Source organism: Zalophus californianus, chromosome 2 (genome assembly GCF_009762305.2).
Source record: "Zalophus californianus isolate mZalCal1 chromosome 2, mZalCal1.pri.v2, whole genome shotgun sequence".
Classification (NCBI taxonomy): domain Eukaryota; kingdom Metazoa; phylum Chordata; class Mammalia; order Carnivora; family Otariidae; genus Zalophus; species Zalophus californianus.
Genome location: NC_045596.1, coordinates 176,813,478 through 176,840,934, shown reverse-complemented (window position 1 = coordinate 176,840,934; position 27,457 = coordinate 176,813,478). Strand labels below are relative to the sequence as shown.

At 37.0% G+C, this 27,457-nt stretch overlaps 1 protein-coding gene across 1 annotated transcript; it reads left to right on the top strand.

The window, feature by feature from the left end:
- ERI1 (exoribonuclease 1) lies at positions 1–26,877 on the top strand. Its single transcript, XM_027599570.1, has 7 exons — positions 1–275; positions 4,752–4,930; positions 8,335–8,545; positions 12,837–12,920; positions 14,239–14,348; positions 16,296–16,410; positions 26,134–26,877. Exons 1-7 carry the CDS (start codon positions 168–170, stop codon positions 26,374–26,376), a joined length of 1,050 nt encoding a protein of 349 aa, XP_027455371.1. The 5' UTR covers positions 1–167; the 3' UTR covers positions 26,377–26,877.
- Positions 26,878–27,457: the final 580 nt, after the last annotated feature.

The following is a 27,457-nucleotide window of genomic DNA, read 5'->3' as shown; positions in this document are numbered from 1 at the left end:
GCCACACGCTCCCGGAAGTGGGAGGTGTCCACTCGAGTTTGTGTGGCCGCCGCCGCGGGAACGCGAGCCCGGTAATTTTTCAACGGAGAAAGGCGAGGCTTTCGGTCTTGGCCGAGTGAGAGTGAGCGAGTGTTGGGCTCCAGCAACTCTCTTACGTGACAACCGGCATGGAGCATGAGCGGAGCAAACAGCCTGGCAGCGAGGCCGTGGCTGGCGCACGGCTGGAGTCTCCCAGGTCCGAGTGTGGGGAGGAGCCGCAGCATCCGACTCCCGAGGTGAGTCAGTCCGCGCCCGGCCGTCGGTGCCCGGCCCTTCCAGACCTGTCTCTCAGGGTGTTCCGCACAAACCTCAGCCTGCGTGCCCTTCGACCCCAGCCCCGGCCGCTTCCCCTGTCCCCAGCTCCGGTGCCTTGATTGTCACAGAGCCGCCTCTCGCCCTAATTACCCTCTGGATGTGAGGAAATAGTCAAGAAGAGAAGTGTGTGAACTGTGGTTTTACAAGTTCTGGTGGGAATTGTGCTCTAAATATTCTGTGCACACTGTTGCTCTAGTCATTCTGTCTAGCCCTTATAGGTAATTGGTAGGTTATGTTTTTAAAAAGCGCACCCTTGTGCTCTAGGTATGTCATTTCTTAAGATCTGAAGCCGATTACCTCCCAGCCTTAACAGAAGGTGGGTGCCTGTTAGTTGGAGCTTTTTGCCCATTTGCTACTATTTCATACAGACCTATCTTATGACTTATTTTCCGTAATGATTTTGACACCTATTGGTAGATCCGAGTTACAGAGCAAAATTAGTGAAGACGGTCTTAAAACTTATTTATTCATCTTATTTGACAGATAGAAATTATTGTTGACTAGCGCTGCAGATTGTAAATAATAGTAAAATTGGTCATTTCATTTCAGTAACGTATTCTGAGCACTTCATAGAATGGGTACTCGCAGGAGGCTTCCTTGCTCTTGTTCTTGCATCTACAGTTAGGTCCCCACTTAGCAGCTAGAATAATCTTAATAACATAAATCAGACTGGGTTTCTCCCCTTCCTAGTCTTCAGTTTGCGGTCCTGCAGGACCTAGCTCCTGCCTCTATTGCTGAATTCACCTCACACTATTCTTCCCTTTTGCTCTCAGAGCCCCTGGCTTCATTATTTTTTTATGGTGGACAGTTTTTCTTTTTAAGGATCTTTGTTTGCTCCCTTTGCCCTGCATGCTCTTCTTTTGGGTCTTTGCATAGTTATTGCATTTTCTTTAAGATAGTAAAGAGGCCTTCCGTGCCCCTTTTCTCTAAAGAACCACTTTTCCACCCACCTGCCTCTTTAATCTGAGATCATCATGTAAGTTGGTTTAAAAATAATGGAATATACTTCATTATATTTGAAAGTCTTTAAACTTTGAGATATAGCGACTTGAGACTTGGATCTATGTTCCAAATTGGTTTTAGTGACTCATATTTGTTAAAAACTTATTGTCGATACCATTAATAAATGGTGATACAATTTTATTTCAACCTCAAGCAAGGTATTTTGTTGGAACTCAGCTAAATCCATTTTCATTATCTCTAATGTCAGTTGTTTTTGCAAACTAATAGGTGTTGCATTTTTATATTTTTAAGCAAATAGGTTCCAATTTCATCAAAACTTTTCTTTTGGAAGAATTTTAATCGAGCTAAATTATACTTCTAAGGTTTTTATTTTTAGTATGTAGTTGCAAAAGTTTTTTGTTTTGTAGGTAATGCAGTTTTTTGGGCAATAAAATAATGAAAACATTTCCAAAATAACTATGTTTAAAATGTTATTGACACAGAGAAAAGTTTTTGATAAAGTTACCTTTTTATCTTATTGTTAAAACATATTTTCTTTCATGTTGAAATAACAAATTGTGTTTTTTAAAAGAAATCTTCTAAATTTCAAGCTATTAATCCCTTTCTCATCACAGAAAATGACAGCAATTTTGGAGTACCTGTCTTGTAAATGAAAATATGTAACTTGAAGTTCAAAAACATTTTTAAGTACTTAAGGCAAGATAGTAAGCCTCTTTTTGGTATAAAAGATTTTTGTGATCATTTCCCATAAGGTAAACGTATTCTTATTCGGGATAATATAAATTACACAGTCATTTACTTGAACACAGGAAAATTGCAGAATGTCACAAAACTGTGAAAGTTAATATTCTTCCCCATACTATGGAATCTGTCCACCCTTTCCTCATTATATGTCCAGAACTTTATGTGAGGTGTGACAGGGGCACATAGACATTGGGGAAGATGCCACTGTCAATCTATGTATTACTAAGTAAACTATGCGTTTTAGTAGATTAATAGTACATGTGAGGTTTTTAATATTTTCTTACTGCTCCTTAGTGGATTGACTTGAGCAGCCTTCGGAAACCATTGGTGTAGACATTAAATTTGGGAGAAGACACTGATCACTGAGAACTGGACCTTGACTGCCCTGAGCTTCACTGAAAGAGCTAGAGTTGAATCTGGGAGACGAAGCAGATCTTCCTTTACAAAAATCTGATTTATAGCAGATTTAAAAGAGGCCTTAGTGTTATTTGTGGGTAATTTTTGTAGCTACAGTTTTAGATAAGAATTAAGCAAATGAATCAGAGAGGACTTAGCCAAAGAGTAAATTTGCTTAAATTGACCGTTCTGTTTCGGTAGACAAACTGTTCCTCATTGTTGACCTAAATTTTAACCTGACTGAAGACGAAGTTTAAAATTCAATGTAAGTTTAAAGACACGAGATAAATTATCCTGATTAAATTCTAGTGATAAAGTAGCTAGGCATATAAATTTAAAATATTATTGAAAGCTGGTTATTTCCTTACTTTAGTCAAAGATCAGCGTAATAAAGTTTTTTAAACGTTTGTCAACAAGGAGCTTTAATACAGTTACTCTTCAGTTTATAGACAATTCACACATTGGGATTGCTGATCTCTTCCTCTGAGGAGATAGGAGTAATTCTTGAGTACTCTAGCACAATACCTAGCATTGCATTTCTCGTAAATGTATGTTGTATTAAATTGAGCTTTGAGTGAGAAACAGTTCCTGAACCATTAAGATTAGTGCTAAGTCAGGGTCTTTGGCCTGTCCATGGTTATCCCTTCTTAATCTGTCATTAAAGTTCACATGGGACAGTGTGGTAAATTATGACTAAGTTAACAAGTTTTAATGTGGATTGATGGTAAGTTCCAAAGTCTTTTTGAAAATTCTGGAATGGGGCGCCTGGGTGGCTCAGTCGTTAAGCGCCTGCACTTTGGCTCAGGTCATGATCGCAGGGTCCTGGGATTGGGCCCCGCATTGGGCTCCCTGCTCAGCAGGAAGCCTGCTTCTCCCTCTCCCACTCCCCATGCTTGTGTTCCCTCTCTTGCTGTGTCTCTCTCTGTCAAATAAATAAATCAGTCAATCTTAAAAAAAAAAAATTCTGGAACATAACCTAATGTTTGTGACATGCATTTGAAAAATAATTAACTTATAAATGGAACTCTGATATTTAGCATATTAATAATTTTGGCCTACCTGTGGAGTGATTACAGTTGAGTCATGTTTTTTCTCAACACAGATTTTGATTTAAGAGGAAAGATTTATAATACAGTAAGTGTAGTTCTTCTGAATAATTGGTACAAATGTGAGTTTTAGAAATTATGTGTTTTGAAACTGAATACATTTCCTTTGCTTTGGGTTCTAGGAAGTTTTGAACTAGATTTCTATCTAGTCCATTTTGTTTTTATATTGGGCAATTTCTGTTAACTTCGTGAAATGAAGTCAGGTTAAAAAATTCTCAGGGGACCTATGTGGCTCAGTCGGTTAAGTGTCCGACTCTTGATTTTGGCTCAGTTCGTGATCTCATGGTCGTGGGATCAAGCCCCGAGTCAGGCTCTGTGCTCAGCGGGAACTTTGCCTGAGATTCTCTCCTTCTACCCTTATCCTTCTCACACATGCTTGCGATCTCTCTCTCTCTCAAATAAATAAAATCTTTTAAAAAAAAGTTCTCAGGAAGTCACTTTTACATGCATAATGTTGTAAAAGTTCATTTAAAAGTTAGTTTGTAAATTTTAGAATGTCATTTGTGAAAAGGTCTGTTCTATAGTCTATGATGGTAATAAAGATCCCATTAATTGCCACAGTGGGTATGGTGTTGGGAGCTGATATACGTAATCTCATTTAATCCTTAAAATAAACTGTTTATTTAAAAAAACTTTTTAAGATTTTATTTATTAGAGAGAAAGAGAAGCTTGAGTGGGCGGGGGTGGGGCAGAGGGAGAGGGAGAAGCAGACTCCCTGCTGAGCAGGGAGCAGGACACAGGGCTGCATCCCAGGACCCTGAGATCATGACCTGAGCTGAAGCCAGATGCTTAGCCGTCGGAGCCACGCAGGCACCCCTATAATAACCTTGTTTAAATACTATTTACCATTACCAAATACTAAATGCCACTTGGAACAGTTATTATTCTTTATTTTATAGATAAGGAAACTGAAGATCAGAGGCTAATAAGTAACTATCCAAGGTCATGCTGCTAGTAAATGGTCAGCGGGGGCTCTGTTTTGAAGTGCTCCCAACACCAGTACAATTTTTACTTAGCTTCATTTCCTTTAAGAAGTTTCATGACTCAGAACAGCAGGGTAAATTGTATTGGAAACACGCCTTTCTTCTTTCTATGTACTTTTCATTGAACATGTAGCATGAGTAGGCCTCAGGAGTTTGAATCTTTAAGATGTTTGTATTAATTATAAGCTATATCTTTTTTTGGTAGAAAAAGCAACGATGTAGATTCGATGGCCAAGAAACAAAAGGATCTAAGTTCATTACTTCCAGTGCAAGTGATTTCAGTGACCCAGTTTACAAAGAGATTGCTGTTACAAACGGATGCATTAATAGAATGAGTAAGGAAGAACTCAGAGCTAAACTTTCAGAATTCAAGCTTGAAACCAGGTAAATAAAAATAACTTTTTAAAAATTTAAAAGTAGTACATGTTCGTCCCAGAAAGTCTTGAAAACACTGAAAAATTAACAGTCGTCTGTAATCCTACCATATACTCAGATAAAAGCATAATTTACATTCTTGAAGTGAATATGTGCAACTCTGATATTTCTGAGAGTCTCTTAAATGATAGACTATGATTGCTGAGTTTAAGTCTGAATATTTTGACAATCTACCACCAATGTATAGGAGCAGCTATCTTATACTAAATATGTTTTAAATTTTTTTAGTTGCTCATTTAGTTGATGCTTAATTATATCTTATATATATATCCAATCTCATGAATATTATTTTGTCTGTGTTATTTTTATAAAGAGGGTTTCTTTGAAACCAGGTAATTTAAAAAAATCACCTATCAGGAAATATTTTTTCTGTTTTAGTTTCTAAAAGTATGCAGAATTATAGTATGTATTATGTATATTAACTGTATATTGAATGAGAAAACAGTGCAGCTTAGCCAACTCTGTGTGTGTGTGTGTGTGTGTGTGTGTCTGTCTGTCTGTCTGTCTTCGATGAGATGTATACATACTCAGTTTTTAGTAATTTTTTGCAAAACAAATCACTTTATTTCGACTTGGGACATGGGGTAAGAATGACCTTTGGAATCCTGAAAAGCATGCGTATTTTTGATAGACAGTTCAATTGCCAGGCATTAAGAAAAAAATTGACTGCATGCAATAGATGAAAACTGTTATTGTTTCTGGGTCCCCCTGTATCCTTTTTCTCTTTAGGCAAAATTCCTCCTCTTTGCTTTAAAATAGAGCTTCACTGCTTTCAAAAGAGCACACATGTACTTTTTTCCCTTTTAGATTGTCTGCATGATAACTTGTGACAAAAAATTTTACCTCATTTCCTCCTGACTCTATTATGAAGATACAACCTGTGAAGATTTTCTTTTTTTTTAAAGATTTTATTTTATTTATTTGACAGAGACACAGTGAGAGCAGGAACACAAGCAGGGGGAGTGGGAGAGGGAGAAGCAGGTTTCCCGCTGAGCAGGGAGCCTGATGCGGGGCTCGATCCCAATGACCTGAGCCGAAGGCAGACGCTTAACGACTGAGCCACCCAGGTGCCCCCGGTGAAGATTTTCTGAGCAAAATTTTTGTCCTTCCTAGGAGTGAAGATCAGTTGCTTACTTGTGACTTGCATGGCAGTTAGAGATCTAATTATATGTTTGCACATTTATTCAGTAAGCACTTACTGATTTCTAAGCACTACACTGAGCATTAAAGTTATAAAAGTAAGATAGATACGTATATTCCCCACTTTGGAAAGCAGACAGTCTTTTGGGAATATATACAATCACAATGCAGTGTGGCCAGTGCTGTGTTGGAGGTCTGGCCGAGCACAGCATGCAAATAAGAAGAGAGTCTGGCTTAGGGATTCAGGAGTGCTGATTGAATTGATAAGCCAAACAGAAGAGGGACGGAGAGTAATTGAGACAGAAAGAACTCAAAACTAATTTCTGTAGGTATGTTTTCTGTTAAATAATCTTGCTTTCTCATCAGCTGTTGTACAACCAAAGTTACAAAATAAGAAAGCGTATCACATATTAGGCAGTGGCTCATACATGTTTTCCCTGCAGTGTTCGATGTAGTATGGGGAGTGGGAGCATCTGGAGATGATACTGAAATGATAGGTCCTAGCCAAATTGTGAAAGAACTGTGTGCTGAAATCTGTTTAATGTATAAGCATAAGGGAGTCACTGCAGGTATTTTAGCAGTAAATTGGCATTAGTGCGTAGTTCTCAAGTGTGGTAAAGGATGAAAAGGAGGGTTGTGGCATTAGAGGCATTTGCCAGAGTCAGTCCAAGGAGCTCATGGGAGCCATACCAGAGACAGTTCAGGAGAACCAGATTCTGAATCTGTTTCTGAGTTAGAATTGGCAAATGTGATTATTTGGATGTGGATGGCAAAGGATGTTAAAGACAAGTCTCTCTGGAGCACCTGGTTATTGTTCGTGTTGCCACTGGTTTGCAGGGACCCCTTTAAGTAACCGTAGCTTCTCCAAGAAAGAAAGAGACATTAAGACGAAGGAATCAGAGCTGTCCCATGACACAGAGGTCACTCACAGTACCTTAATATGAAGGGGGTTAAGGGATTTCCTTCCTAGATTTTGGTAATTTAGAAAATCTCGAGCAAATAAACGTATTAAAACATTTTGTCTTAAAACCACTGGTTTTAATATTCTCATGAAAGGATTTCTTTTCATTGGTAGTTTAGAAAGGAAAATAAAAGGTTAAAAATTTTTTTTAATAGTCACTGACAAAAATGCCTGAGTTGTTACTACACACTAACTACAATTTAGAATCCTCTCATTTTGTATTTATAAACTGTTAATAGGATTCAAACAAGTAACACTGAAGGAAGTCACCACTGGTCATGACTTTTAATTTTTAGAATTTTATGCAGTTTGAGGAATGTGACCACCATTACCAACCATTGTTATCTATTTTAGAACAACCCTTTCTCCACCCACCATTTGTAGAACATATATTTTGAAAATAGCTATAATCTCCTTAATTAAATTCTACCTATGGTAAATGAAGAAACCTACTTCCAATTAATAAAACTTCCAGAACCTACTGAGTATGACAGTGTTCTTCTGGACATGGTTTACACTAGGATATCTTCTAAATGAGTTTTCCTAGTTAAGTAGCTAACAGACATTCGACTTTACATGCTAGCACTTTTGTATTCATATGAATAGTTGTTTAACCTATAAAAACCAAAAGAAAGGAAAGAGCATAAATGTTCCATTTATCTGAATTTTCTTACTCTGAAATTTGTGTTTGGCCTGTAGAAGAGTTCAACATTAATTTCAGTGTTTGTATTACATATATCATCTTGGTATATAAGGCAGTATGGCTGTAGGTGGTACATGCTAACAAGGCTCACGGTTTGAAATACTAGTATAGGAGAAATGCTCTTATGTACTTGGGAAGGAAAATATTTTTTTTAAAGATTTTATTTATTTATTTGACAGAGACATAGCGGGAGAGGGAACACAAGCAGGGGGAGTGGGAGAGGGAGAAGCAGGCTTCCCGCCGAGCAGGGAGCCTGACGTGGGGCTCGATCCCAGAACCCTGGGATCATGACCTGAGCTGAAGGCAGACGCTTAACCACTGAGCCACCCAGGCGCCCCATTGGGAAGGAAAATATTGATGCTGTGTTTCATTTGATTTTAATTCTTTGCTAACTTAGCTTTAAGTCTTGCTTTCTTTACATTTATTTTAGCTAATATTTGCTAAATTATACTGCGACTGCCAGTGTTCAACCCAGTGCCAGCAGGTAAGACTTCAGATTCTTGATTGTAAAATTCACCTCAGAGTTTCATTTTCTTCTTCTTTCCTTAGAGGAGTAAAGGATGTGCTAAAGAAAAGGCTGAAAAACTATTACAAGAAGCAGAAGCTCATGTTGAAAGAGGGTGGTTGTGCTGACAGTTACTACGACTACATTTGTATCATTGATTTCGAAGCCACTTGTGAAGAGGGTAACCCACCTGAATTTATACATGAGATAATTGAATTTCCTGTGGTTTTACTGAATACCCATACCTTAGAAATAGTAAGTGAATTGTTGTATTTCAATTTTATTTTTAGCAGCTGCTATTCTGGTGTTCTTAGTAGACCAGGGATCTCATTTGCTGTTTTAAAGCTAGAATGAGAACTCTAAAGTGGGCTGTTTTCTCTTGTGTACTTTGTATCAGCTTGATTAATAGAAAAGCTGTAATGAAATAATTTCAGAGGCTACTTCTCTCCTTTTCCAATAGCTAAAATTATAGGGTTTTGTTTTTTGTTTTTGTTTTTTTTTCTGTTTGCTTGGAACATATATTTGGCTGGACATCAGAATCTCGTAGGGAGGGTAGAAAAATGTCTGGCCCACATCCCAGAGATTCTGATTTAGTTGTTCTGTGGTGGAGCCCCTGACATCAGCATGTTTTTAAAGCTTCTCAGTTGGTATGCAGTTGGGGTTGAGAACCACTGCTGTAGACTACTGTATGTTGTGATCTTTAAAAATGGCAAATTACAGAAATCGCCTTTCAACTTAGAACTGGCCATCTTTCTGGTGAAAAGTTTAGTGTGGAAATGACACTCCTAACCTTGGCTTCGAGAACTATAATGTATATGCTTTAGATAGTTGCTGTCACTGCATTATTAGTTCAGGAGCTCAGCAGGAATTCTCCAAATAGTACTGTTTGCCTTGCAAAATCTGAGCAAGGGTCTATCAACATCTCATCTATCCGGAAGTTACTTCTGTGCTATCCTCAGTTGCTGCCAACACATTGGGAGCAAGTATAAAAAGGCTTGTGTATTAAAATGCATCGATTTTTTTCTTAGTGTTGTTCAGAGCCTCTTAGTTATAATCACAATATTTATATAATTTCCTTGTCCAAAGAAGATTAAAGTTAGTAAATTAAAAGGAAAAATGACAGCTATGAAGGTAATAATCTTGCATAACTCACTAGATTCTACTTTCTCTTTCTTACTCAAGGACATTGCTCTAGCAGTTCTTTTCCCTCGTTGAGACAGTAATGATTTATTGGTTTCACTGTATTGTTCCCATCACATACAGACATGTTAACTTTTCACACCACAAAAAGCTTTCGCTCTGTCCCGCTTCCCTGCCAGCTACCCTATTTGTTTGTTCTTTGAAAAAGGTACATACTGCTGTCTCTTTCCTCGAATTCTCTGTTAAATTCACACTGTCTACAATCCCATCACTCCACTAAAATCACTCATTAGTGTCATCTTGGACCTTTACCTAAATCCTGGTATAATAGACCACTCTCTTCTTGAAACTTTTTTTTTGCAAGTGACTATCAGTACACCTCATTCTCTCGATTTGTCTCCATCATCATTGGGTTCCCCTTTATAATTTCCTTTGCTGGTTCCTTTTCTTCACAACTCTTAATACTGGATGCCCCAGGATTCAGTCCTAGGTCCTCCTCTCTATATAGATCTCTTAATCTCATCTACTTCCATAGCTTTTAGAAACTGTATGCTAATGACTTCCAAATCTATATTTCCAACCTGGACCTCTATCCCAAATCCAGTCTGCTTTTTTTTTTAGATTATTTATTTATTTATTTGAGAGAGCAACAATGAGAGACGGAGAGAGAGCACATGATGGGGGGGGGGGGTCAGAGGGAGAAGCAGACTCCCTGCTGAGCAGGGAGCCCGATGTGGGGCTCGATCCCTGGACTCTGGGATCATGACCTGAGCCGAAGGCAGTCGCTTAACCAACTGAGCCACCCAGGTGCCCCTCCAGTCTGCTTATTTAACGTCTCTACTTGGATATTTATCCTCAACCCATTGTATGTTCAGTCTTCCCTAGCTTGAGTGATGGCAACTCTGTCTTTCTAATTACTCAGTTCAAAACCTTGGAGTCATCCTTGACTCCCATTTCTCTCCCATCATATATCCAGACCAACAGCAACTCCCATTTGCTCTGCCTTCAGAATACATCCAGAACCCAGCCACTTAGCTGCAGTGCTACGACTCTAGTCTGAGCCCCCATATTTCTTGTCTGGATTTACTGCATTCACCATCAAACCGGTCTCTGTTTCCTTCCTTGTCTCCTACAGCCAATTCTCAACATAGTGGCCAGAGTGAGCCTTATAAAATATAAGTCAAATCATTTTACTTCTCTGCTTAAAACCCTTTAGTGGCTCCCCATTTAACTCAGTAAAATTCCTTAACATGAGCTAGCCTCTTATTACCTCTGATTATGCCCTATTGACCTGCTTGCTATTTCTTAGAAATGCCAGGCATGTTCTACCCCTTCACCTTCCAGGGCTTTAGTTCTAATTCCTTTCCTCCAGAGGTCTTGCTGCTAATTCCTCTCTCCCTCTCTTCTTTCCAGGCCTTCCTTAGTTCTCATCTTCTGCATAAAGGTGATGACCTATTTACTATTGTAGCTGACCCCCCCCCCCCATTTTTCTGATCCCACTTACCTGGTCTACTTAAATGTTTACTAACCCTTATCACCTGTTAGCTTACTATGTAATTTACTTAAGTGATTCCTAAATATTTGGTCAACAAGTGCACAGTTCTTCTCTATAGCATCATTCTGATAAATGTGTTAAATAGTGAATAAAGTTTTATTAATAGTATGTTTGATATTACCTGCCTGTATTGGTAAGGGAATTTGCAGCTTATTTTTGAAAGATTTTCGGGGTGCCTGGGTGGCTCAGTTGTTAAGCGTCTGCCTTTGGCTCAGGTCATGATCTCAGGGTCCTGGGATTGAGCCCCTCATCAGGCTCCCTTCTTGCCGGGAAACCTGCTTCTCCCTCTCCCACTCCCCCTGCTTCTGTTCCTGCTCTCACTGTCTCTCTCTCTCTCTGTCAAATAAATAAAATCTTAAAAAAAAAAAAGATTTTCATTGAAAATTATAAAAACATTGATACTTAAAAGGATAAAGCCTTCATTTATCTGTGAAATTCAGTTAAGTGGAATTTTTCCTTCTTCAGTGTGTCTGGTAAGTAAAGAGCATGTAACTTTTGAAGTTCAAACATTCTTTGCTGTTCTTTAATTTTGCTCTTTTACAATAGTAACCTTTATAACTCATTGGCTTCATACACTAGTGTGAAGAAAGAATTTATTCTTAGGAAATGAAACATTTACCTTTCTTAATTTTTGAATCTTCTGTCACAAAAAATATTCTTTGTCTTTTTCTCTGTATCTACCTGGTATTAATGATTGCTGACTTTAGGCTTTGAAATTGTCCTTAAGTTTTAACAAGTGACTTAGCATGTTCTACTTTAGGGAGGCATTATTAGGATAAAGGAAAAAGCACTTTGAGATCTGAGGTTTGATGATAACAGTTGTTGTGATTATGAGAAGGCAAGTGTGAAAGCTTCTTGAAGAGGTTAAAATTGCTACCAAAATATAGTATTATCACCCTTTAAACTACGACATATAGTTTATGTAGTTCAGTTTTGACTATTCAGAATTCAGTTTACTGGAATCAATATAAAAATAAGGACTAGTCAAGAGTAAATGAGAGAGTAGTAATCTAGAGCTAATTTATTAAAACCAAAGATTGGCATTTCTTCAAAGAATTTATTATTATTTAAAAAGCTGTTAGTAACTTGAAGTTGAGGTTGCATTATTAAGCTTTGTGGTTTCAAATATTACAAACAAAATTATCAACATTTTGCTCCTCAAGAAAATAACCCTTGGTTTGAAAACTTGCTTTCAGATACTTGCTTTATCTTAAAAAAATTTTTTTGAGATTTATTTACTTATTTTAGAGAGAGAGAGTGCATGGCTGTGTGCACACGCAAGTGGCGGGGCGGGGTGGGGGGGGCGGGCAAAGGGAGAGAATCTCCAACAGGCTCCATGCTCAATGCGGAGCCCAATGGGGGCTCAGTCCCACGACCCATGAGATCGTGACCTGAGCCAAGATCATGAGTCAGTCGCTTAACAACTGAGCCACCCAGGTACCCCATCTTAAATTTTTTTTTTTTTTTGAAGATATATTTATTTAGAGAGCATGAGTCAGGGGAAGCATAGAGGGAGAGAATCTCAAGCCAGCTCCCCACTGAGCGGGGAGCCCACTTGGGGCTGGATCTCATGACCCATAAGATAACAACCTGAGCTGAAACCAAGAGTTGGATGCTTAACTGACTGAGCCAGCCAGGTGCCACTCTTTAAAATTTTTAAACCATGAAACATAATTAAAATTAGAGTGCTTTGGGAGTGGAGAATTATCTTTAAATTGTAAAAATTCTAGAAAGGACTATATCATGAGCACCTGTAAAATTATAGTCTTCTGTGGCTTGACGTTTTATGTATTTTGTGTCCTATATCTGAAGTCACAGAAAATACTTTAACTTGCTCTCCTTCCCTTGTAGGAAGATACGTTCCAGCAGTATGTGAGACCAGAGATTAACACACAACTTTCTGATTTCTGCATCAACCTAACTGGAATTACTCAGGTTCTAAATCTATATTCCTTTTTCTGGAGTTTGAAAGAGGTTCTGAAATTGGGTTTTATTTCATAGTTTAAAAAATTATTATTGTAAACAAATTAATGTACTTTCCTTACTTGGTAAAGATTTTTCATATTATAATATTAAAAAAGTAGCAAAGCAAATTTTATACCTGGTAAGATCTTTCTCAGCCTTTCCTCTTAAGGACTTGTAATGATGAAACCAAAGGTTTAATTTGTTTAGATCATTAGTAAAGTAAGTGTTACCATGGTGGACTTGGGGAGGAAGATTGAAATGTATCTGTTTATAACCTGACTTGATACATAGCTTAATGTTTTTTTAGGTCTCTGATTTTTTATTGTATTCTAATTGCTCTTTGTTCATTAATTTGGTTCCTTTATTCATTTACTCATTCATTCAGGGAGTATTTGAGTGCCTGCTATGGTATTTCCCAGGGTACTGGGAATACAGAGATGGTCAAGTCAATCTCCTCAGCTCACTCAATTTATAATCAGGACAGACAGACTAAACCAGTAGTGACAGTATGGTTAGGAAGACGGGCAAGTCATTGTTTTATCTGGGTATTACGGGCATCTTACGACAGAGAGAATGGAGAGCTGGCCAGGGTCAGACTTCTTCAAGTTAGTGAACTTGGGCTGAATCATGATAGGTCAATAGGAAGGAAAGAATGGGCATTTCAGGTGTGCACAGCAGAACTGTAAGTACTTTGGGACAGTTCAAGTGTGATGGGCTGGTAAGAAAGTGGTTGAAAATAAAGCTAAAGTGGTAGGTGGAGGGAGGCCATATCATGAAGAGTCTGTGTGTCTTATCCTGAAAGCCTTGGGGAATGTTTGGAGGATTTTAAGTGTGGAAATGTTGTGATGGATCAATTTAGGAAGATCAGTCTGGCAGTGATGTGTCGTATGTTGTGGAAAGATCTGAGCTTTGAGATAGGGAGACCACGTTAGAGGGCCATGGCTTGCAGCTGAGAGGAGAGTTCCCTCTTCTCCCCTCTGGATAAATAGTAAGCCACTGGGTTGAGGTCTTAAAAAAACAAAACACCGGGGATGATCATAAATCTTAATTTTGGGAGGATTATATACTTCAGTTGAAAGTGTCTGTAATGCCTGGTTATGAACAATTTTTAATTATCTTAAAAATGAAATGTTAGGTGGATCTCAGCTAAGGAAATCATGTGGAGTTTAAAATATCATAGATGAGACTTTCTCTTACTGTTCATTTCCTTTCGACTTTTGTGTCTGGGTATTTGCAGGACTACATGTAGCTGCTCTTATTTTTATAAATTTTACTTTTATATCCTCAGGATCAGGTAGACAGAGCTGATACCTTCCCTCAGGTACTAAAAAAAGTAATCGACTGGATGAAATTGAAGGAATTAGGAACAAAGTATAAATATTGCATATTGACAGATGGGTGAGTATTTAGGAAAATTACCTTTTTTATCTACTTTTTTAAGATGAAAGATGTTCATATCCATTTAACTTTTAGAACAACCACAAAAAAATATTTTCTGATAGTTCTGGGGTCTCCTATAAGAGACCATATTTTTCCTTTCACATTCTTATTTCTACTTGTTTTTTTCTACTTAAGCTTTGCATCTTAAGGATCAAAAAATGAGGAGGGAAAGAATGATAATGCTTTAATCTAGAACTAGAGAACTAGGGAAAAATAAATATTAATATGTAAAACTAAAATGACTTTACTAAAGTCAGTTTTTATCGTGATACTTTCTTGCTCAAAGAAATCCAAACTCTTCAGTCTGGCTTTCAAGGTTCTCTTATCTAACCCACCCCACCTGTGTAGCCTGATGCACCTGCCATTCTTGTCCACTCTGTGCGTGCTGGCCATGAATCACATGGTGTGTCCTTTCTCTGTGCACGTAGTCATGCTCTCCTCTCTACTGGAAGGCTCTCTTCCTTTACTACTTCATTATTATTATTCAAAGCCTTCTTTTGTTTTACTCCACATACTACAACTCACACTGATTTTTTTTTTTTTTTGACATCTTAGGGTCTTTATATATGTACCATTTGTGCTGCCATCTGACTATTCTGATATCTAAACTTTATGTAAGATTTGTTTGCAGGGAGATTAAAAATCCTTTCAAAGTAAGGACTTCTGCTACTTGATCGTCTTCCCTAATGCTTCCTGTAGTCTGAACTCAGAATGTGTGCTCAAAAGCATTCGTTAAATGGAAAGCTTAGAGGGAAGATCAGAAGGATTGAAACAAGGATTATAGGCCTTGTGCCAAGGCAGCTCCTATACCCTAATGCTATTAAGATTGAAGAAGGAAGTCTCCTAATCAACATCTCTTTCAAACTGTGAACAGATTGTACCCTAAAACTGAGATGTCACTTACATAAAGGGGTTAGTGACCCTTACACAGGAAAAAAGCATTGAGTGTAGTCACATTATAATTGTGTTTAAAAATAGAAATTTGGGAAAATGTTGGTGGACCTCTTTAGGAATCTGTTGATTTTAAACATGAATGAGCAATGTTCCTGCTCAAGTATATAGGTGTTTCTGTCATAACACAGTATGTGTGATTCTGTAAAAACCTCATATTCTGGGACATAGCTCATACCTCCAGAGAGTTTGGACAGCTCAGGCAGGCAGCTCAGAGTTAGTGGACGTTGCCTCAGAGGCAGTAGGATTCTGGGGACAGGCACTTGTTTTTAATTTTTTTAAAAATATACCTGAAAGTACTCCTACTGGCACTACAGCTGAATTGAGAGCTTTTTTTCTTAACTGCTGAAGGTTATAATTTGTATGGCTGTTGTATCACTCCCTTCCCTAGGAAAAACCGTGTATGAACCAACATGATTTCCATATTATACAATCAGTATTTTCCTACTTAACTACATAAGTTGATTAGTGTTGTAGAAACATATGCTGTAACAGTACAAATTGTATTTGAATTCACCACTTACTACCAACGACTTTCGTCTTTCAAATATTTTGTTCATTTGTTTTTTTTGTTTCTAAGCATACCCTCAAAGAACTTCCTAATACAGTAAACCTAGCATTAAAAGTAAGCTTAGCAGAGTTATTTTAGGATTATGAAAAAATAATTAACAAGATAGAGGTCTGCCCAAGTAATCAGAACTATGAAAGTGATCATGATTAGCCTAGTAAGATTTGTTTATGAAAAAAATTTGATATACCTGACTCCTACTTTTCTTTGTTGTTTATTTTGGGATTAGTATTTTGGAAGTAAGTTAATTTTCTAAGCTTGATATGTGTGAATATCAGAAAAAAAGGTGACATGTAAATAAACAAATTAGAATGACTTAAAATACTAGTAAGAACAGTAGAGCATTTATTTTATCATTTTTCCACCCCTCTTTTTGATTTTACAAGTTCGTGGGATATGAGTAAGTTCCTGAACATTCAGTGCCGGCTAAGCAGGCTCAAATATCCTTCTTTTGCTAAAAAGTGGATCAATATTCGAAAGTCATATGGAAACTTTTACAAGGTAAAATTTCTCTATTATATTGATTATACTGCTCTTAATGATAAATTTATTACATTTTGCATGTATGTTGTGATATACTAGGTGCTTTTCATAGGAAAAGACCATATACTTTAGTTGTAAGGTTTTATAATCCAAACATGAGGATAATCATATGAGTGTAGGAAGTTGAGCTATTTTTCTTTCAATCTGTTACCATTATTTGAATAGATTAACTGTAAATACATGATCTTCAGGAGAGGTTTGAAACTGGGGGAGGTATTCAGTATGTGAATTGTTTGTGGAACAAATGTTCCCCGCTGAATTTTATTCATTTTTTTAAAAGATTTTATTTATTTATTTGAGAGAGAGAATGAGATAGAGAGCATGAGAGGGAGGAGGATCAGAGGAAGAAGCAGACTCCCCGCTGAGCAGGGAGCCCGATGCGGGACTCGATCCTGGGACTCCAGGATCATGACCTGAGCCGAAGGCAGTTGCCCAACCAACTGAGCCACCCAGGCACCCCCCACTGAATTTTAATTTTATCAAAGTTAATACATATGTGTAGTGTAAATTTTTGAGTAGTACTACAAGGCTTATGAAAAATGGCATTCATCCACGGTGGCCCTCACCAGTACTGGTTCTTATTCTCCTTACTCTCCTGAGGCAAACACTTTCAACTTTTTGTAGCTGTTTCTTCCAATATTTACCATTATACTTCTAAATGACATGTTTATCCTATTTCTTGAGTTTTCAGTATGAGATATGTATGGAGTTCCTGTAGTGGAAGATGAAGATTTAACTCTATGAGAAAGCCACCATACCTGCATGTCCTTCCCCTCTGCATGTCTTCTTAATTAGTTACATTATCTTTATAATCAAATCATTATTCAGTGCTTCCGTTCTTGTAGCAGTGGAGAGTGTTCACAACTTCTCCCCAGATTTTTACAAGTGCCTTCAGTTGTTTTCTTATTCTGTTACTTTCTGTTCAAACTGTAAATCATTCTCTGTATTCAGAACACTCAGTGGTCCGTTTTCTTTCTTTCTTTCCATTTCTTTTCCTTTCTTTTCCTTTTTCCTTTTTCCTTGGAGGCTACCTTCCTATAGCCTTTAATCCTGTTCTAATCTGAACTATTTGTTTGTCAGGCTTCTTCTAAAATCATCCCAGGAGATTCTTTTCTTGCTTCTCTATCATGTGTTAGACTTTGTGTCATCATCTTTCTTCCTTTACAGCCTCATTTTGGTGAAGCAAATCCTAAAGTAGTTCTGTGAGAAAAGGTGCTTTCCCTTAAAGAACATTTTTGTATTTTTAACATTTTTTAAAGCTGAGAAATGTACATACAGAAAAGTGGAGTTTGATTGTTTTAAATGAAATCCCTTGTAACTTCCACTCACTTAGCTCCTTTCCTTTCTCCCAGAGGGGCCCCCCTCAAAGTTCATACTTTCATGGAAATCATTTTCTTGTTTTTCCTTATAGCTTTAATATTTGTGTGTGTATCCTTATACCATATAGTTTACTTTTGCCTCTTTTTGAACATGGTATAATTAGCATCGTACTGGCTGTATTGTTCATTTTGTTTTTTTCCTTAAGATTATGTTTGAGATTCATTGAGGTTGTGTATTATGTAGCTGTAGTTAGTTTATTTTATTGCTGTGGAGAATTTCATTGTGTGAATGTATAGGAGTGTATCTGTCCTGGCCATTTTGGCTGGCCATTTTGGGGGCTTTTAGGAGCGGTGGTGCTGTAAACATTCTTGCACATGTCTTCTGGTGCCTTTGTGCACGCATCGCTCCAGGGTATAAACCTACGAGTACAATTGCTGGTTCACAGGCTATGTGCATCATTGACATTAGGTAATGCAAAAGTAGTTTTCTGAGGGCGGTATACCAATTTGCACTCTCCCCAGAAGAGTGGGTGAATTTATAATTGCTCCCCGTCTTTGCCAGCATCTGGTATTGCCAGACATTTTAAATGTTTATAAATCTGGTGGATGTGGGTTGCCATCTCATTAAGGTTCTAATTTGCATTTGCCTAATTACTCATGAGGTGGAGCTTGAGCTTGTTTTCCGTTTGAATTTATTTTGTGAAGTCCCTGTTTAAATCTTCCCATTTGTAAAAATTGGGTGGTCTGTCCTTTTGTAATTGTAGATTATAATTTGTGATTGTTGATAGATATTTATCTTGGATACGAGTCCTTTGATTATATTTGGTAAATTTTTTTCCTTTTTTGTGAATTTATCTTCTCACTCATTTTGTGATTTTTCAAAAAAATTTCTGTTAATGGAAAATTACAAACATATACAAAAGTTGACAGGTATAATGAACCCTCATGACCCAGTTTTAATAGGTATAAGCTCATGGCCAACCTTGTTTCATCTGTATCTCTAACCCACTTTCCCCTTTCCTTACTCTTTTAAAGCAGATCTCAAATGTTATTTGATCTGTAAACATGTCATTATATGGTTCCAAAAAATAAGGAACTGTTTTAAAAAACATAACTATCATACCATCATCACACTTAGAAAAAAATCAACAGTAATCCCTTAATATCATCAAATGGTCATAGTTTTCTTTTTAAATTTAATTTAATTAGTTAATTTCTAAAATTGAAGTGTAGTTGACATTTACTAGTTTCAGGCATACAACATAGTGATTGGACAGTTCTGTACATTATGCCATGCTCACCATGATATGTGTTAACCATCTGCTAGCATACAGTGTTATTACAGTGTTATTGACTGTATCCCTGTGCTGTACTTTTCATCCCTGTGACTTTTTTTTATAACTGGGAGTTTATACCTCTTTATCCCCTTTACCTCTTTTTTTTTCCTTTAACCTTTTGTGATTTGAATCAGGATCAGAATAAGGTCCACACATTTAAAGTTGGTTGACATGTCTCTTAAGTTTTTTAATCTCGAAATTCCTTTTCCACGTCCTTTTTTTTCCTCTAGCGATTTATTGTTATTATTTTAAGAAATGGAACCATTTTGGGATGCCTGGGTGGCTCAGTCGGTTAGGCGTCTGCCTTCAGCTTAGGTCGTGATCCCAAGGTCCTGGGATCGAGTCCTGCAAAGGGGTCCTTGCTGAGGGGGCGCCTGCTTCTCCCTCTGCCTGCCACACCCCCTGCTTGTGCTCTTTCTCTCTGACAAATAAATAAAATCTTTAAAAAAAAAGGGAAGAAAGAAAGAAATGGAGCCATTTTTCCATTTTCCCACTGTCTGGATTTTGCTAATTATGTCCTGTGATATTAATTCAAATGTGCCTCTAGCCTCTGTGTTTCATGTAAATTTGTAGGGGCTCAGTCATCTTTAGGTTTGCTTTTTTTTTTTGCTATACCTCCCAGGTGACAATGCATTCTTACATTAGGGCGTCTTTCTCAAACCTTTAACTCTATTTATTCTAAGGATAATTATTAATAATTAATAAAGCCATAAAATAATTTTCAAGTCTGCATCAAAACATCCACAGCTCACAATACATTAGAGTGTTCAGAAAGTTGTAGATATAATAAGGCAATAACATTGCCAGTGCTCTTTTAAGTAGAGAATAGTATTTTTTTGTGGATCTGTTCATGTTGACCAATTTATTAGGCTGCTCTTTTCTTTTTTCTTTTTTAGAGATTATATTTATTTATTCGCCAGAGAGAGAGCGTGCACACAAGCAGGGGGGAGCGGCAGGCAGAGGGAGAAGCAGGTTCCCTGTTGAGAAAGGATAGGCTGTTCTTTTCTATATGGTTTTCCCCTGCTCCTGATAGTTAATCAACTCTGATGCCAATTAATGGAAGTTGAGGAAATGTAACATTTTTCTTTTTAAAATGTTTCCTTCTTTTGTTTTGTTTTCCTTATTCAAGTAGGCCTAAAAATCTTGACACAAATTTTTACTATATAGGATGCTAACAATGTATAGTCTTTGGCATGTACAAAGTATTCTTTTCTCCTTTTTAAAACTAAAAATGACTTTTTACCCAACCTTTTTTGGGAGTGGAGATAGATCATTAAATTTGAAATTATCTCTTTCCTTTTCATAAGTTTAAGAAACTTATAGGGCAAGCATAATACTTTTCTGTTTAATAGCTGGCTTAAATTTAAAGTGGGTTTGATTTTTCTGTAAGTAGGCTGAAACAATATGAATAAAAATACAGGTTACAGACACAATTTTATACTAGATTTTAGAAAATAAACATTTATGTATGGTATGATCATACTCCAATGTAGGTTCAGCATTTATAAAATTATACAAACATGTTTATTTCTTTAGTAATTCTGTATATGCATTAAAATGTCATTTTTGAAGTAAAAGTGGAGAATGAAATATACTTTGGGAAGGCAAAAGCTATGTTTGTTTTTGTCTTTTTTTTTTTTTCCTGTACAAATACTCAGTTCTGGGTTGGATTTGAGATAAGTTCTCATGGATTTTGTTTTCCACTGAAAATAGACAACTTCTGCCCTTGCTCTTCATCTTGTTAAATAAGAAGAGGCTTACTTACGCATATATAAGGTTGAAATCTATGGCAAAATGTTCATTGCTTTTCTATGAATGACTGGACCCTCTTTTGCAGAAATCTGCAGCTATTCTAAAGGCAGATCAGTAAATCTCATCCCTAGAGTGTGATCAGACTGTACATTACAGAGCTCTTTTCAGAGTAAGGTTCTGTGGCTGAGCAAAGATTCTGAGAAAGGGTTTTTTGGTTTTTTTTTTTAACCTGGTCATACTCTGTGTTCAAAGGGAAGAAAAATACTAATTTTCTACATTTTTTTCCAGATGGCTTTCAGTAGGTCTTGAGACTTGCAAATAACTTTTCTCACTGTCAAGCCCAAGCAAAAGTGTGAACATTTAAGATTTTTTTTGCAATATGATTTTTCCAAAGACTCAATTTTCTTCAAAATCCAAGAATCTTGTCCCTGGAAATTAAATGTTTTCTACAGGGTCTTACAGAGATTTCTTCAATCGGTTTTTGTAATGAAATGTCTAGGCTAGTTTTTGTAGCTCTTCTTCAAACCACTCAGCAAATTTTGGCCTACTGTTTTCCTACCATTCACTTTTCAAGTCAGTCATCTTGCTGAGAACTTTTCCTTGCCAGGCCAGAGGAAGTGTGAGGTTTATGTGTTCTTTATCCAGGTTTTCACACAGCTATTAAGTTTCAGACATGATTGAGTGAATTGGCCTTTGTTTAACATAGTTAATCATTTTTCTGGCACTATCCAGGACTTTTCATGTTATCTCTGATTCATTTGCAAAATATGCATAACAAATTTTACCATTTTAACCATTAAGTACACAGTTTATTGTCAGTAAGAACATTCATACTGTCGTGGAACCATCACCACCATTCATTTCCAGAGCTTTTTCATCTTTCAAAACTGAAAATATACCTTTTAAAGAGTGACTCTGTATTCCCCGTTCCTTCGGCCCCTGGTATCCACCATTCTGCTTTCTGCCTGTGAATTGTACCACTCTAGGTATCTAATATAACTGGAATCATACAGGATTTGTCCTTTTGTTACTGGCATATTTCACTTAGCATGATGTCTTCAAGATCCATACATGTGGTAGCATGTGTCAGAATTTCCTTCCTTTGTAAAGCTAAATAATCCATTGCTTTAGAAGTTCCTTCCTTTTGAAGGTGGAATAATATTTCATTATATTTATATTAAATTTCATTTATCCATTCATCTGTTGGTAGATACTTGGGTTCTTCCACCTTTTGGCTGTTGTAAATACTGCTCCAGTGAATATGGATGTGCAAATAACTGAGTCCCTGCTTTCAGTTCTGTGGGTATATACCCAGAAGTGGAATTGGATCATATGGCAATTCTGTGTTTAATTTTTTGAGAAACTTCATGTCACAGCAGTGGCACCATTTTACATTCTCACCAGCAATGCACAAGGGCTCCAGTTTCTCCGCGTCCCTGCCAACACTTATTTTCCATTTTCTTGCCCTTTTTTTTTTTTAATAATGGCCATCTAATGGGTTTGGAGTGGTATCTCATTGTGTTATTGATTTGTACTTCCAGAGTGATTAGTAATGTTGAGCACCTTTTTGTGTGCTTATTGGCCAGTTGTATGTGTTTGGAGATATGTCTGTTCAAGTCCTTTGACCATTTTGAAATCAAGTCTTTTTTTTTTTTTAATTACTGTTGAGTTTTAGGAATTCTTTTTTTTTTTTTTAAGGTTTTATTTATTGGGGCGCCTGGGTGGCTCAGTCGTTAAGCCTAGGCCTTCGGCTCAGGTCATGATCCCAGGGTTCTGGGATTGAGCCCCACATCGGGCTCCCTGCTCTGTGGGAAGCCTGCTTCTCCCTCTCCCACTCCCCCTGCTTGTGTTCCCTCTCTCGCTGTGTCTCTCTCTGTCAAATAAATAAATAGTCTTTAAAAAAAAAAGCTTTTATTTATTTGAAGGGGAGAGAGCAAGAGCAGGAGGGAGGTGTAGAGGGAGAGGCAGAAGCAGACTCCCTGCTGAGCCAGGGGATCATGACCTGAGCTGAAGACAGACGCTTAACCAACCAAGCTATTCAGGCGCCCAGGAGTTCTTTATATATTCTGGATATTAACCCTTTTTCAGATCTATGATTTCCAAAATTTTCTTCCATTCTTTGGGCTGCTTTTCTCTGTTGATAGTGTGCCCTTTGATATACAAAAGTTTTAAATTTTTAGGAAGTCCAGTTTATCTAGTTTTTCTTTTGTTGTCTCTTTTGGTGTTGTATCCAAGAAACCATTGCCAAATCCAGTGTCATGAAATTTCTCCCTTAGGTTTTCTTCTAAGAATTTTATAGTTTTGACTGTTAGGTTTAGGTCTTTGATCCATTTTGAGCTAATGTTTTATTAGTGATTGCTTTGAATTTATAGATCATGTTGGGTGATTATTTTTTAAAAATTTTTTATTTTTATGTTAATCACCATACATTACATCATTAGTTTTTTTTTTTTTACATCATTAGTTTTTAATGTAGTGTTCCATGATTCATTGTTTGTGCATAATACCCAGTGCTCCATGCAGAACGTCCCTCTTTAATACCCATCACCAGGCTAACACATCCCCCCACCCCCCTCCCCTCTAGAACCCTCAGTTTATTTTTCAGAGTCCATCATCTCTCATGGTTCATCTCCCCCTCCGATTTCCCCCCCTTCATTCTTCCCCTCCTGCTATCTTCTTTTTTTTTTTTTTCTTAACATATATTGCATTTTTTGTTTCAGAGGTACAGATCTGTGATTCACATGTTGGATGATTATTGATAGCTGAACAATATTAAATCTTTCAATTTATGAACACAGATATCTTCCCATTTATGTTGTCTTTAATTTCTTTCAGCAACATTTTGTAGTTTTTGATGTTACAAGTCTTTCACCTCTGGTTAAATTTTTTTTTTTTTTTTTTGCTACTGAAATGGAATTGTTTTCTTAATTTCCTTTTTGGATTCTTCATTGTTAGTGTATAGAAATGCACCTGATTTTTGTGTGTTGATTTTGTATCCTGTGACTTTGCTGTCTTTGCTTATTAGTTCTGGCAGTTCTTTGGTGGAATCTTCAGGACTTTCTGCATGACACCTGCAAACAAAGATCACTTTACTTCTTCCTTTCCAGTTCAGATCCCTTTTATTTCTTTTTCATGCCTACTTGTTCTGGTTAGAATTTCTGTTATTATTTTGAATGCAAGTGGTGAAAGTGAGCGTCCCTATCTTGTTCCCGATCTTAGAGGAAAAGCTTTCAGCCTTCTCACCATTGAATATGATGTTCACTCTAAATTTTTTTATATGGACTTTATTATTTTGAGGTAGTTTTCTTCTGTTCCTAGTTTGTTCAGTATTTTTATCATGAAAGGGTGTTTATTGTCAAATGCCTTTTTTCCATCATTTGAGGTGATCATGTGTTTTTTTCCCTTCATTCTGTTAATGTGGTTTGTTATATTGATTATTTTTTGTATGTTGAACCATCCTTGCTTTCCAAGAATAAATTTCACTTGGTTGTGGCATATAATCCATTTAGTATGCCACTGGATTTGGTTTGCTAGTATTGTTGAGGATTTTTGCATCAGTATTTATAAGGGATAAAGGTCTCTAGTTTTCTTATAGTGTCTTTGGCCTTGGTATCAGGATAATGCTAAGCTCATGAAATGATTTAGGAAGTGTTCCTTCCTCTTCAGTTTTTTGCAAGAGTTTGAGAAGGGTTGGTGTTAAGACTTATTTAAGTGTTTTGTAGAATTCACCATTGAAGCCATCCTGTCCGCCCTTCTCTTTGTTGGGAGGTTTTTGATTACCAATTCAGTCCTCTTTACTTATTGTAGGTCTGTTCATATTTTCTGTTTTCTTCATGATTCAGTCTTGGTAGGTTGTGTGTGTCTAGGAATAGTCCATTTCACCTAAGTTGTTCATTGTGTTGGAAAAGTTATTTTTGTAAGCACGTTTTTCTAGGTGATACTTAGTGAAAGGACCAGAATGCGTTGCAATATTACAATAGGATAATTATTTTTTTTCAAGATTTTATTTATTTATTTGAGAGAGAGAATGAGAGATAGAAAGCACGAGAGGGAAGAGGGTCAGAGGGAGAAGCAGACCTCCTGCTGAGCAGGGAGCCTGATGCAGGACTCGATCCCGGGACTCCAGGACCATGACCTGAGCCGAAGGCAGTCGCTTAACCAACTGAGCCACCCAGGCGCCCTAATAGGATAATTATTGATGTTTATCATGGTGCTTTTATATCATTTGCTTTGTGATTCTCTCGAGAACCCAGTGAGTAAGGAGTATAACTATTAGTCTTATTTTACAGATGAAGGCGGGGCCCCAAGATGTATAGGTGACATAGCTGTACAAACTGCAGAATATAAAACTTAACATACACAGAAGATAGAATAGTGGTTCTCAAAGTGGAGGGGCATATTGGAATCTGGGGAGTGAGATTTTTACATTTATTAAATTGGAGCAGGTATTTAAATAGGTTGAAAAATACCACATGATAATTTCTTTCATGCTGAATCTTAATTTAGTCATAGAAAGGCTAGATCTTTTTTTTTTTTTGGTGTATCTGTCTGAGGAGTCTGTCAAATAAAATAATACATTATGTAAGATACCATGGAAAAGAATGTTTGGGCTAAAATGGTAGAGCTTTGGGGTGCCTGGGTGGCTCAGTTGGTTAAGTGTTTTTTTTTTTTTTTAGATTTTATTATTTATTTGAGAGAGCGAGAAAGAGAGAGAGAGCACATGAGAGGGGGGCGGGTCAGAGGGAGAAGCAGACTCCCCGCCGAGCGGTGAGCCTGATGCGGGACTCGATCCCGGGACTCCAGGATCATGACCTGAGCCGAAGGCAGTCGCTTAACCAACTGAGCCACCCAGGCACCCAAGTGTCCGACTCTTGATCTTGGCTCAGGTCTTGAACTCAGGGTTGTGAGTTCAAGTCCTGTGTTAGGCTCCACGCTGGGCAGGAAGCCTACTTAAAAAAAGAAATAGTAGAGCTTCAACTTAGACATCCAGAGCAATACATTTCCTTTCGTAAATGATTTGTCAGATTACAAAACTGCAGACTCTTTAGATGTCTTGAGGATTCTACCTATTTATATGTATTTTCATCTGTAACTTAAGATAATTTTTTTAAACCTCTGAAGGTTTGAGTTATTTATTTGCTTCATTTGACTAAGTATTTGTCTTTTGCCTAACTGTAGCTATTACCGTTAATTTTCATTTTCTTATTTTTCATAGTTCATTCATTTTCTTATAGAATACTAAAGAATTATTTACTACGCTGTTTATTTTCCAGGTTCCTAGAAGCCAAACCAAATTGACAATAATGCTTGAAAAGCTAGGAATGGATTATGATGGGCGGCCTCACAGTGGTCTTGACGACTCTAAGAACATTGCCCGAATAGCAGTTCGAATGCTTCAAGATGGATGTGAACTCCGAATTAATGAGAAAATGCATGCAGGACAGCTGATGAGTGTGTCTTCTTCGTTACCAATAGAGGGCACTCCAGCTCCACAAATGCCACATTCTAGAAAATAACAGCATTTTTGCCCTTTGCCCATGGATCATTCACTCTAACTGGAGTTGCTACAAAGAGGTAGCAGATGAATACTTATTGAATTAGTCCTGTGGTGCAAAATTTAAGCACCTTAAACATTTACAGTCTTACTACAGCTACAGTTGTATATAAATGTGTGTGAACAGATTCTGTGGGGAGGGCATATTGAATTTTTTATCACCAGCACTTTTGATATGAGCAGTATTTGTTACACAGTAACAGTTCCTGCTTAGAATTGACTTTTATAATTTAAGGTGTCCAAGATATGTCCCTTTTGGTTTTAAAATGCAAAGGCTTATTGGCACTCCCCTTGAATGTCATATCTTATTGATATTAAAATACATAATGTGTTTCTACATTAACATCATTAGATCAAGTCATTTCTTACAGTGCAGGAAAGATTGGAAGGCCTTATCCTTTTGGTTTTTGAATTCTGTATGTGAAGTTCAGCTGTGCATGGTGAATTTCATAAAGTACTTGGTACACATATCTGCCTACATTTCTTTTCAATTTGTAGTTGGAAGACTTGTGGTAGATTATAGGGTCTTGTTAAGCATTCAGTTACTGGTGAGGTTAATAGAAAGTCAGAAGAAAATTCCATTTGAAGGAATATAAGGGCTGTAGCTCAAACTTTGTAACACATAAACATATCTGTGGGGTTTTTTGGACTTCATTTTTTGGTTCCCCTCCCTCTTGTGACATAAATCTGCCCTAATTCTTAAATCTAAGAAACATGCTTTGAAATAGACTAAAAATAAGGGTCACCACTTAATTTTGCATTTGTATTCAACATTATGAGTAGGTAATAAAGTCAAATAATGCTTTTTAACATATCTTATGTTTTTATTACAAGTTGATTTTACATAGTGACCACTCAATGTTGAATAGTTAATTCTTAACTAATTCTAAGAACGTAAGTGAGTTTATGGAGTTGAAAAAGCAAAACTGTTACCTAAAAGGTAAAAATATTGAATTTCCCTCTATAGCTTTCATGAACAATTTGCTTCTTCTCTTACTTTCTGTTAGTAGTTGTGCTGCTACTTTATTTTAATGATTTATATA